Here is a 12,720-nt window from a genome sequence, read left to right as displayed (position 1 = left end):
ATTTCCAAGCACAGATTTTAAAGAATAATTCCAACATCTGCATTGACTACCAGCATAATAATGGATTAATTGGCGTAACTGTCAGTGAAGACAGTATTTGGTTTGCATGCTTTCAAAAAAAAGACTTTCTAAGAGCTGCCTTAGGGTGATTATTATTAAATTCAGTTATTGCATCTGTTAGCAGTTGTATAATGCTTTTGATGAAGTGATAATGTTTGACCTACATTTTTATCAAAACAAATCTTCAGAGCAATAAAGCTTGTAAGCATTATTGGGGAAACAAATGTGTACATAAAGAAATTCCTAGATTTGGTGACATCTTCTGAATTCATTGTTCATCGTGTTAAGGAATTGCAGGTTTTACAAGCAAATACCCCACAAGCAAGTAAAAAATGCATAAATAAATAAATTTGTGTGGGGGGGGGGAATAAATTAAAATAAATAAATAAATAAATAAATATATATATATATATATATATATATATAATATAGAGAGAGAGAGCTGGTTTTTTTGTTTTGTTTAAATATTTCTTGTTAGAATAAAGTGTATAAAGTTTCATAGGCCTTATTTTGTCTGCATGACACTGAAACACCTTATATGACTAAGTATCTTTAATTAAACCTTACTTGATCTCAGGAATGTGGTTATTGCCATGGAGGCTCTGGACCAGCTGCTGATGGCTTGTCACTCTCAGAGCATCAAACCCTTTGTTGAGAGTTTCCTGCATATGGTGGCCAAGCTTTTGGAGTCCAGAGAACCCGACCTGCAGGTCTTGGGAACCAACTCGGTAAGACAATTTGGGTCTCTTTTGGGTTTTTGATTTCACAATGTCTAGATTTCTGTCAAATTCCCATACTAGATGTTACATCCACAGCTCTTTCAAACTTTAAAAGCTCTGACTTTTGATTCTCAACATCACAGCATCAGTTTAATCACCAGATGACAGGGTAAACACTATCCTCACTACATAAACACACGGCTGCTGATTGTGATCCCCGAAGGTCAATTCAGCATGTATAGCATTTATAGGATTTATAATTCAAGCATAATAATTTGATTTGGCCAGGATATATTCCTTATAATATGCTGCATAAAACACTGGTGTCTGTGCTGCTTTTCAACTACCTTAAAGTGTTCATGCTCAATATTCAAAATATTATACTTGCTACAGTTTGCCCTTTCAGTTTATCAGCAAGTCTACCTCAAACTCTGGGCCTATTGGCAACCCAATGGCCTATTATACTTTCATTTATTTAGTTATTATTCTCAGTGCATACCAAATGTCTAAGTACTTGTGGTGCTGGTGCTGCATTTGTGTAGTTTAGCTGCTTAAAAGACTGCCTTGAAATGAGAGGATTCCAAAAGAAGACAAAAAAATAATAACAAAATTCATATTGTGTGCACACACACACACACAGAGAGAGAGAGAGAGAGAGAACAAAAAAACCCATAAAAAACATCCTACAGCTAAAGCCCAGTCATTGATGCTTGTGGTTAAATACCTAATTTAACTTTTCCAGTTGCAGCAGAAATAGTCCTACAGCAATTCTCTGTAAGAGTCTGATTATTATTAGTCTCTATAAAGCCACTGGCAAATGTCAGCACCATTGCTCCTTCCCAATAATCTGAAGGTGAACCCTAAGTTTTTTTTTTTGGTTCCCTTCTTCATGCCTCCTATTCAGAGCCTGTCGTCCCTCCCATTGTTGGTGGTTTATCTGAGCAGGAAACAGCTGAAGGTTTCGATGTAAAAGCCTTTGCATTATTTATGTGTGGTATTTGGATTCTGACATTGGAGGAGAGTTGCTGCAGAGACAGGTAGCAGAGCTGGGAGGGTAGACGGTGGGCTGTGCTTGTTGTTGACGGGGGTACAGACCACCTTTATTTGAGAGCTGTGTTAATTAAATTTTCCTCCCGGTGCAGACTTCAAAAGCTAAGATGCTGCGTTTAATGCCAGTGTTTGGTTTGCCATTGTAGCTAAGGAAAACAAAGCATTTGGACTTGTTCTGTTGGGTAATTATCAGTTTAATATGTTTGTTTGAGATGTCACAAAAGCAACATCACAGCAGCACGGACTTCAACAATTACAGCAATTTGGTTCAAAGACTGTTTGAAACCAGCTGACCGCTTTCAGTGCAGCCTCAGCAGTGACTAATTAGCAACAAACATAACACCCGTATTTGTGGATACTCCTCCGCAGGGACGCTTACAGTTAGCTTGCAACTTCCAATTCGACATCTTTAGCATTTGTAGGCAGCATAAATCAGAACATGAAGAGGTTGAAGTTATAATGCCATAAATCTGTTCACTTCTATCAGGACTGGCATTGCACTGACCAAGTTAATATGTGATATCTGTGGACATGCTGCCATCAAAAACATAACTTAATAAACATAACTTAAGATCACAATCTGATCCGTCAGTCATAAACATCAGTTATTGTGTAGAACCTCTCCAAAATGTTTCTAGATAGTGCACCGTAAAATGTCACACACCTCGTAAATTTGCAACTTAAAACTACAACAGTTGAAATGCCAGTAAATCTTGCATAACTGCTTGGATTAGATATGGGCATGTGTTAGAGTAGGATAATTGGGCAGAATGTTCTCTGGTTTTGGCAGTTCTTGTTGAATAGTTAACCATTGTGAGAATATGGAAAGAAGGGAATCAGAACATTTTTAAATTAAATAGAATTTTTTTTAACAACAAATTGGATTCATTTCTTTTTTCCTCACGACAGAATCTTTTTTTTTTTGTATTTTTTGTAATCTGGCTGAAACGTTTCCCCATTTCCTTCCCCTCACTAAAGGTGGGCTTCCACTGCAGAAACTTGCAAGTTCCAAAAATACTATGTTATAGATGGATTTCGGAGCAACATCATCAGCAAGGGGCAGAAAACACATGTGAATGATTGAGACTCTCTGCGGAAAGTACTATGACAAGGAGTTGCTATGCAGTATACTTTGTGAATAGCTTGAAGGATGGATGGAAAATGTTCGCCATCCCAAGGTGAAAGCATCCTCCAAACAGAGGAAGCAATTTGTGGCTTCAAGCCATAACAAAAGTTGACTGAGAGCCTGTGCATTAATTTTTTATGTTTTTCTGGTGAGAGAACCTGCCTAACTATAAGTAACTTAACTTAGGTTTTACCTGTTGTCATATCCAGACAAGCTTTAGAGAACTGAAGTGAACCATGAAAAAGGCTATTAGCTGTTTGGTTAACAGTTATACAGCTAGTTGACTAAAGATGCTACAAAGCTGTGGAGAAGTGAGGCGGAATGTGAGATTGTTTAGCCAACAGTATCTTCTTCTCCTCATTAGGTACAAATTTATGCTGTCCACATGTGTATCTTATTTTTTTTTTTTTGGTATCATCTAACATTACATTTTGTGAACAAGCTCAGTGCTAGAGTGTCCCAACCTGGTGCCTGTCCCGAGGCCGGAGAAAATTCACAGGGAATCCGGCTTAAAAACTCACTCCAAGTCAAAGTGTGGAACACGTTCCGCTGTGGCGACTCCTCATGGGACAAGCTGAAAGCCCTTGGGTTGACATTTTGTGATTAAGCCGAGCTTTGTCCCTGGATCATTGTTGCAGAGTTTTCCTTATATCAGGACAATGGTTAATGGACTGTGAAACCCCAGATTTGGCGCCTCCTATTTTTGATCACAGAAAGATGATGCTCAAAAGGCCAGTCAAGGCATTACAAGGTTAGGTGGGTACAATGTTTTATTTTGAGTGTTCATGTCTTTCAGAAATACTGAGCACAGTATAAATGGCTTCTCGAGAGGATTTTCTAGAAGATTTTGTCAACAACAAAAATATTTGCGTAGAGCAATTTGGCGGTTGTCACCTTTCTCTTAGTTAGAAGTCGATAAATGTCACCCCGGGCCAAGAACAGAGAATGACAAGCTCAACCTGCAGCACTTATTAAATGGTCATGAAGGCATCACAGGAAGAAAATAAACAGAGAGAGCGATAACTTACAACTTGAAAGCTTTTGCCCACAATTAATTACCTAATTGGAGTTCTGCAATCACTACTAGCTACTCCAAGCTTCTGTGAAAGGCCTTTTGTCTGTAGCTCAGACACACAATAAATCCCAGATACACAAAAAGGACCGTGATACTTCACAATAGCCAGAAAATGTAAATGCTTAAAAAAAAAAAAAAACATTTCCGAGCAAACTCAAGAGAATGTGACAAATTTATATGTATGGAAAATGTAATATGACCAAAATGGGTTACTTCAATTTGAACACATTGCTTTAGCTTTTAACACTGATGGATAAGGGAAAAAGTGAACCGACTTAGCTTTTGTTACCTAGAACACCGTTTTTGTTTGAGAAAGCCCTTCACATGTTTGACATGAAACTATAATGTGTCTGAGCAAGGATCAAGACAACTGGCACCGTAGTTTAAGCAGCAGCAGCTGAAAATAAAATAAAACAACTCCTATGCAATCATGGTTAGAATTTCTAATATGGTGTAGGAGGCTGTACTGTTTAAAACTGAGGGCTTTCTGATGGATATCTCCTCTGTTCCACTGTCCACTGGAAGAGCTTCACAAATAGTGCATCTTCAAGTGGTATTAAAAAATAATAGGTAATAGGTTGCAGGTTAAAAGGGAAGTAGTTCCTCTGCGGTTTTCTTAAAAGTAACGGTCTTAATTGCAGGGCTTGAATGTCTCTCTGTGTATGTTTGCTATCATTTTTATATTAGAAATGAAAGAAAATTAAAGCATTTCAGCTGTTCACTGAATCCTTTTGCACTGCGCATGGTTTTGCATGTATGTGATGCACACATTGTTTTATGATTGACTAAAACCCCCTCACACATTACCAAAACTTGAGTCGTGACCAGAACTTCCCCTCAGCACTCATAAACAGAACCCTGTAATAAGTAGCCCCCTCCACCCCCCCCCCCCCCCCCCCCCCCCCCTCCATGTCTGCTGCCTGGATTCTGCAGTAACAGGTTTAGGATGCTGAGGGGAAACTGCTCTCTTGTGCACCAGCTGTCAGCATACCTCCTTCCATCTGAGCCATTACGCGCAGGAGAGGTTAGGTACAAAATGAGAGGAAATTACCAGGTAGAACGACAGGGTTTTTGTCACCGAGGCTGAACTGCACAGAGGCAATTTGTTGCAGTGGACAATGATAGGGTAACAAAATGCTACTCGAGCACAGCTGACTGTGTGGTGAGAGACGGAGATGAGGCCTCTCCAAAGGACACCATGCTTGTTTGCAGGGGGGAAATTGCAGGCTGGACCAAAGGGTGTTGCTCCTTAATGGGTTTTATCATCCTCGCCATCGCTTCCAGTTACTCTGACTCACTTTGAATGCTGTGTCTGTCCTTTCATTATTGGTGCAACTGCCGACTTCAGGTAAGAGGTAAAAAAAAAAAAACAACCCCCGAATGATCAACTACACTAACATTCACTGGTTTGAATTAACAATGCTGAACGTTAACATGGACAGGACAGTTTTTTTGTTCTGACAACACAGAAACACTAAGCCTCCACCATAATGTCTGTACTAGTTTTTTTTTTTTAAATATATTTGTATAATGCTTAAATACCACGAGTAGGTAACAATATTTGACGATTACATTATTCATTTTTCACTTTAGACCTTTTCCCGAGCTCTAGACTTCAATAAATTTAGGTGCTTCAGGGAAATTGAAACATTTTGAAAAGGTGTGTGTAGCTGTGTTGATGAAGATGAAGCCATTCCATTGGAAATAACTGGAATAAAGTGGAAGTTGTTCAATTAGGGATTTAAACCCAGTAACTTTCAACTGTTGTTCACTGAATGTTTGAGCGGAGGAGCTACAGCTGTGTATGCTACAGCTTGGCCTTTCTTCTTTTCAGTAGTCAAACATGTAGAGTAATTCCAGTCACTCTTTACTTGGGGACTAGTTTCCACGTGCACCTTACTTACAGCATGTTGAGCAAGACACCGAACCCCAACTTAGTTGCACCTTGTGAGTGTCGGCCAGCAGCTGCGAATAGGTGAAAAGCAGTGTAAAGCGCTTTGAGTACCAATAGGTAGAAAAGCGCTATATAAGTGCAGCCCACTTAATGTTTCTGTAAAGTGTGTCCAGTTTATAGGTTATTGCCTATTGTACTAACAAATTTACTGAAGATTAGCCTCACGTCAGTTGTATTTTATTTTCCTGCAAATGGCACTGATTTTGGCTCTATTGTTTTACCGAACATTTTTAATGCTTCTTAATTACTTTAGTGTTGGCTAATATTTCCCTACAGGCAGTGCATATTGTTTTATTATTCAGATATGTTTCTATATGTATGTATGTGTACCTGAAATGCCTCCTCACCGCTAATTACAGTGGTCAGATGCTGTGGTTTTCTGTTGTTAGAATGTGACGTGTTGCCAAGTTTGGACAGATTTGAAACAAAAATACACTCTAACAAGCTTCGAGAAACATGAGGCTCATGCTGCTTCTTTTTTTTTCCTGTCCTCTCTCTAGTTTGTGAAGTTTGCCAACATTGAGGAGGACACACCGTCCTACCATCGCCGCTACGACTTTTTTGTCTCTCAGTTCAGCGCCATGTGCCATTCCACTCATGAAGACCCAGAGACTAGGAAGAGGTAAAAAATCAGACACGTTTTACAGACAACTCTCCTTTAAATCATATTCTAACTATTTTTCTTAAACATACAGAAATAATCCACCAAATATATACATATTCATTTCAACCTACAAATTCACTTTATCAAATATTGCAATGTTCACAGCATTTCTTTAAAGGTTAGGGAAGCTAGATGGTAATAATTTTTAATAATATGCATCAGATAATCCTTAGAAATGAATGAATTGAATTTTTTTTTTAGATAAAGATATTTGGTGGTTTTCTTTACAATGTTTCAATGTTAAAAACTTTTATTCATTGATTCCATACTTATTTTAAATCTTTATTGAACTACTTTCCTCGGTTCATTAGCTTTGTCGAAGAACTTTGCATCATGTTAAATCCTGGTAATCTTTCTTTAAATGTCACTACATTTCAGCCTTCAGTTGATATAAGCTAATAACTTCTGATTAAATTCTAAGAGAGGGTGGAGCGTTTATATAGCACATCATGTACAATTGCTTCCTTTTCTCTGATTCAACAGGTTGATTTCTAAACTAGCCTAAATGTTGCCGAAAAAGTGAGGCAATCAATGACAAAATTATGAATTTAATTATGAAAAGTTCACTTTTTAGCTCCCTGGAGCAGAAGCCACTCATATCCATGTACAGTTAATAATATATATTGATAATGCAGTTAGTTTCTTTGACTGGTTCTCATCATGGTGCTCAGTTAACAGAATTTAGTTCCTGTCTAAGGTGGGGTTTGAGATTTATGACAGAGGGGCCAAGAACATGTCAATGAGCTAAAACATAAAATCACCAGTGTGTCTGGACCAGAGGTATTATATAATTAACATAATTTAATAGTAAATAGAAAATTAAGAGGCACCTTAGTGTTGCTAGGTTAATCCACCGAACAGTAATATTTCAGGGAAAATTGTAAGGGGCACATTGGTTTTAATGTTTTCATTTGTTTTCTTATAGTCTGCAGGACATGGTAGAGCAATTGCTTAAAAATAGATTTGTTCGATTTTTTTATTTTTTTATCTTTTACATTGATTTTTTTCAAGAGCCATTTTTATTGGACCTACTTTAGACTTAATGTTGTGCCATATTTCAGCCGCTACAGGGCCAATGATCCTTCTGCTTCTCGGCAAATTTAACGTATGGTTCTTTACTTAAACAAACTGAAAACAAGCTCATTACTTACTGTACTTGATTTAAAAAAGTAAAAATGAAAAATTGTTTTAGTTCCTGCTAAACATATAATGTACTTGACAACTGTCACATCACTAATTTTTATACATTATTATCAATTTAATCATCTCCATCCAATATCCCACCTTTCAGAAACAACCTCCTCAGTTAATGCACTGATTTATTGTTCTGCTGGTTGGGGCACATGATCTAATACAATCCTCACTAGAGCAGGTCTCATCCCACTTGAAACCATTCAACGCAAGATCAAATGTGTCTCCTCCTGATCCATATTTTATGACTTTCCCCTCCCACTGAGACGACATGTCTCACTAACACCGCTGCAAGAGAGCTTTACTGCACTCACTGGACTGAAATATGAGCATTTGAAAAATCTTCTAATAAAATTAAGTGTTTTGACAATGGCTAAAGAAAACAATGTAAAGCCTGGATGAGTTGGAGTTAAACTGCCCTGCCTCCTTACTGTTATCTTCATCACTGCCTTGTTATGGGTTTATTACCTCCTATTAACCATAACGTCACTCACAATACTGAGACGATACAAAAGGAATGTAATTTGTGTCTTTGTTGTAGGGCATTTGCAGCCGCCTGACAGCACGCTATACTTTCAAAGAGGTAGAGTTAAGGCTTCAGAACAGGGACAAAAAAGAATAATTTAGAAATAAACAGCAGTGAATTGGTCAGACTGTTGTAAACCAACTGTTGAGTCTGGTATCATATGAAGATGTGTCCAAGTAGTAGCAGGTGTATTATAGATAAAGTAGCATTTAAATTCATTTTTCACTCTTCACATAGGGCTTCATATAGTTGCCCTTATAAGGATACGGTATATGAAGTTGTACTGTATGACTTTAAGGGAAATGCAAAATAAAAAAGGTCTTGTATGGGAAGTGTTGCACAAATTGATCTCTCTATTCTAATCTGGCTTCATCCAAGGAGGAACAAGGCAAATTTTCAACACTTCTATGTTATTAGGCCTAATAATAGTTAAAACAAATCCAACCCTAATGCTTAACGTGCATGTGTGTTTAAATGCCGATTTCCTCTGCAGGCTTTGCTGTTCAGCGTTTAATGAAGCAATTTAAAATCAGCAGTTGCAGTTTTATTTTTACGGAGAATTGGTCCATTTAGGAAATCCAGATGTCAGGCAAATACAATTTTTTTTTTTTTTAATCGTTTGGAAGACACACAAATCCTATGTGCCTGCCAACCAGATTGTTAGGAAGATAAAAATAGCTTTGTGGCGGTGAGTCTCAGGCAAATCTGTGACACCGCATAGCACTTTGCAAGATTCATGTTCCCACGAAGACACCCACCCGTACAGATCATCAGGGGTTTAAAACTGTACCTGGAGACTTTTCTCTCTTTCATCATGAAAACAACTTTCTCTGCTGCAATTATTTCTAAAATTAAGCAGCTGAGCCTCATGCGAATGTTGAGGTGAGAATATTTTTTCCATAGAAATGCTCTTTATTACCCATTTCTTTGTGTAGGTGTGTGTGTGTGTGTGTGTGGGGGGGGGGGGTATTGCGATAACAGCTTGGCTTGATACCTTCCTACCGCTATAAACATTCAGACTTCTCACTTTGCTTCTTCTCCCTATTCTCCATTATTCATTTTGCTGTGATCTTGCTGTAGGTGGAGAGGAATTCCCAAATAGAATTTCTCTGGCGATTATTGGATTGGGCCTAAGGCAAGGTCACCCAGATTTTTATTTTATTTCTCATACGAGTGTTTGTGTCAGAAACAGAAAGAAGAGACAGAAATAGAAAACTCTGAAGTCAGACTTGCTGGGGCCTGAGGCCAGTTCTGCTCTGCAGACTGAGAACTTTCTGTCTGGCAGATTATGGCTTGCGTTATTTCAATAATGGAGTGCTGGAAATGATAATAAGTGTTGTTACGGTGATGGACAGAGTGAGGGTCAACGGTGCAATTTTACAACATGAGAAAGTCTCAAATTATTAATCATAAATATGGTATAGTAAACAGGCTCAAAAATTCAGATGTGAAGGACATATTCTCTGGTCATTCACTATTGAGTCTAGATTTTATTTTTAAGATAACTTCTGTCAGCTTTGTTTGATCTAACAATTTAAAAGGCAACATCACCAATTTTCAACTTTCTTTGGCTTTAGTTTTAAACTCAATTCGAATTATTCAATTCAACTTTATTTACCTAGCGCCAATTCACAACAAAGTCATCTCAAGGCACTTTACAGAATAAAGTCAAGACTAAAAAAAAATGTATAGAGGGAACCCAACAATTCCCCCTTGACTTCTCTGTATTTTCTGCTTCTGGCTGAAAAAACTCCTCCAGATGACATCACCTGAAGGAGTTTTTTTATCATTATCATTATTACCATGTCATCTGGGGGAGCTCTGGAAAATCAGGTTGACCATGATTACAAACTCCGTAGTGTGAGCAACAAGATGACATAATCTGTACTGAAGGTTGCACCAAGTGATGTCGTCTGGAGGCATTTTTCAGCTAAAGGTAGAGAGATACTTTTGACATAGGGAAGTCAATGGGAAGTTTAATTGCATTTATGTACATGTACTACCAAAACTTGGGTGGCTGTAGCTCAATAGAAATGAGGGAGGGTTGCATCAGGAAGGGTGTCCTGCGTAAAAACTGGCGACCCTGAACCTTTTAATGCTAACGCCGTATTGCTATTACTGTGCTACATGCTCCCCAAACACATGGTTACACAGGATGTATGCAGTTGTTTACTACATAACTGTGGCAGAGGTATTAGGTCATGTATACAATTGTGTTTTAACCAAACCACCAATGTTAGTTTAATGTGAAAAAATTCTAATGTGTGGTAAAACTGGTGGTATGCTCATTTGAGTGTGTGTGTGTGTGTGTGTGTGTGTGTGTAGACTAACATTTGATCATGCTTACTTTAAAAATTATTGCACTAACATGATAAATTTTAACTATGCTAAATGAGTGTTAATATGCATGTCACATTAAGATATTACATTAATAATAAAGTTTGCTGACTGAGATTCACAGCCTGTTCTACTTGAGTTAAATAAGTTTTATACACAATGGCAATTGAACATGCTTTTACATCAGCAAATTGATAAATATTTTAAAATGAAATATACTCTCCAAAAGTATTAAAACGGCAAATTCATTTGGTTTTATGATCCACTGAAGACATTTGTGTTTAATATCAAAAGATTGATGTTAGAGGAAAGTTCAGAATTCAGCTTTCATTTAATGGTAACAATACTTTAGTGCCATGAAGACAGAAAATCACACAATCTAAGTTTATTCTCTTCCAAAAGTATTGGAATAATTAACTGAAGAATAAGTGTGTGTTGTTACCCAGGTATGTCCTCTGGGACTGATGTTCACAATAATTTGTTCAAGATGGCTTAAGCCTTGGTTTTTAAATGTGAAGAATTATTTTGTTGGTCTAAAAGGATAAATTGAATGAAAACCAGAAACCTGTTTACAGGAGAAAAGCAAACTGCTTAGAATCTGAGAATGGACAGAAAAAAACGTCATTGTACAAACATTAGAAACATGCAACTGATTGATGGCTTGTCCTTAAAACGAAACCACTGTTGTACTGACCAACATGTACAGAATAGACCAGCAAAGGGAAACAACAGCTAGTAACAGGAGCATTGGAAAAGCTGTGAGGAGAACCTTGAAAACAACCAGTGACAACACCAAGCTCCACAGAACAGGGGTGATGGTATCACAATCCTCCATTTGAAGAAGTTGTCACAATCAGGAATTAGAGTTTTAAAAGCATAGAAAATCTAGAAATGGGCCGCAAAAGAATTCCAAAGTGTGAAGACATGATCTGCTCGTGATCTGTGAAGAATGGTAGGGATGATGTCAGTGTCTTGTGTTTGCCTGCATCTAGAACAGGCTCCCACTTGTCTGTCAGGGATGTAAGTCACAATAGTAGCTGCAGAATATATTCAGCTGTGCACAGAAACATTTTGTCTGCAGACTTACAGAGAAATGCATCAAAACTAATTAGGATGAGCTTTGTTATGCAGCAAGACCTAGAAAGACAATCATTCAAAACATCCTTCCAGCACAACAACGGACAGATGGGGGGAAAAATGCAAAGTTTTTTAGAGCAGACCTTAACCCAACTGAGGTCTGATTGAAGGAGAAAATGAGATTGAAGGGAGAGGTGTGGATTTTGAACAAATGGCCAATACTTTTGAAAAAAAAAATGCTTTAACTAAAACATTCTACTGGTGGTTATTTTGGAATAAGGATGGAAGCTTTGTCCGTGGTATCTAATAGTTACTGTCTGTCTGTGTCAGGATTCGTGTGGCGGGGATCAAAGGTCTGCAGGGTGTGGTGAGAAAGACGGTGAACGACGAGCTGCAGGCCATCATCTGGGAGCCTCAGCACATGGACAAACTGATCCCATCCTTACTGTTCAACATGCAGGACAGTGAAGACCTGGACAGGTACCACAATTACACATTCAGGATATTTACATGCCCAAATTGTTGTACAGTTGTAATCTACGTGGTTTGGTGCTGCATATTTACTTGGATTATTTTGGACATGAAGTGTGGACTTAATTGAGGCTTGGCCCTGAGACAAATATCTGATTGTCTGATTTGAAAACTACTCTAGTCTGCAGATGGCTTTAATAAGGAGCCAACCCTCAACAAGTTCCCAGTCAGTCAGTTTTTTTTTGCAGTGCTCATGCTTTTGTTCTTGAGGCCATCGGAAAAGATCTTTTCCTCCAACATCAAACTTTAATATTTGTCAAGCCCACAAACGGTGGCCATGATATACGAGTATTCAAATAAAATCTCCAATATTTTCAGAATCAGAATGTTCCCCTGATGTAGGACTAACCTGCAGCATTGTGTCAGTCTGAATGGGGTATAATAAAAAGTTTCCACCGATACATTCGGCC

At 38.0% G+C, this 12,720-nt stretch overlaps 1 protein-coding gene across 4 annotated transcripts in view; it reads left to right on the top strand.

The window, feature by feature from the left end:
• The window catches only part of efr3a (EFR3 homolog A (S. cerevisiae)), an 84,638-nt gene that overhangs the window by 28,834 nt on the left and 43,084 nt on the right, over positions 1 to 12,720 (top strand). For all 4 annotated transcript variants that reach the window (XM_067529160.1, XM_067529161.1, XM_067529159.1 and 1 more), the window contains 3 exons: positions 638 to 788; positions 6,485 to 6,606; positions 12,110 to 12,259. In XM_067529160.1, coding sequence (XP_067385261.1) covers positions 638 to 788; positions 6,485 to 6,606; positions 12,110 to 12,259 — 423 coding nt within the window. The remainder of the gene's footprint in view (positions 1 to 637; positions 789 to 6,484; positions 6,607 to 12,109; positions 12,260 to 12,720) is intronic.

The sequence above is a fragment of the Channa argus genome, chromosome 14 (genome assembly GCF_033026475.1).
Source record: "Channa argus isolate prfri chromosome 14, Channa argus male v1.0, whole genome shotgun sequence".
Lineage (NCBI taxonomy): Eukaryota > Metazoa > Chordata > Actinopteri > Anabantiformes > Channidae > Channa > Channa argus.
This window is presented reverse-complemented; position numbering and strand designations above follow the sequence as displayed.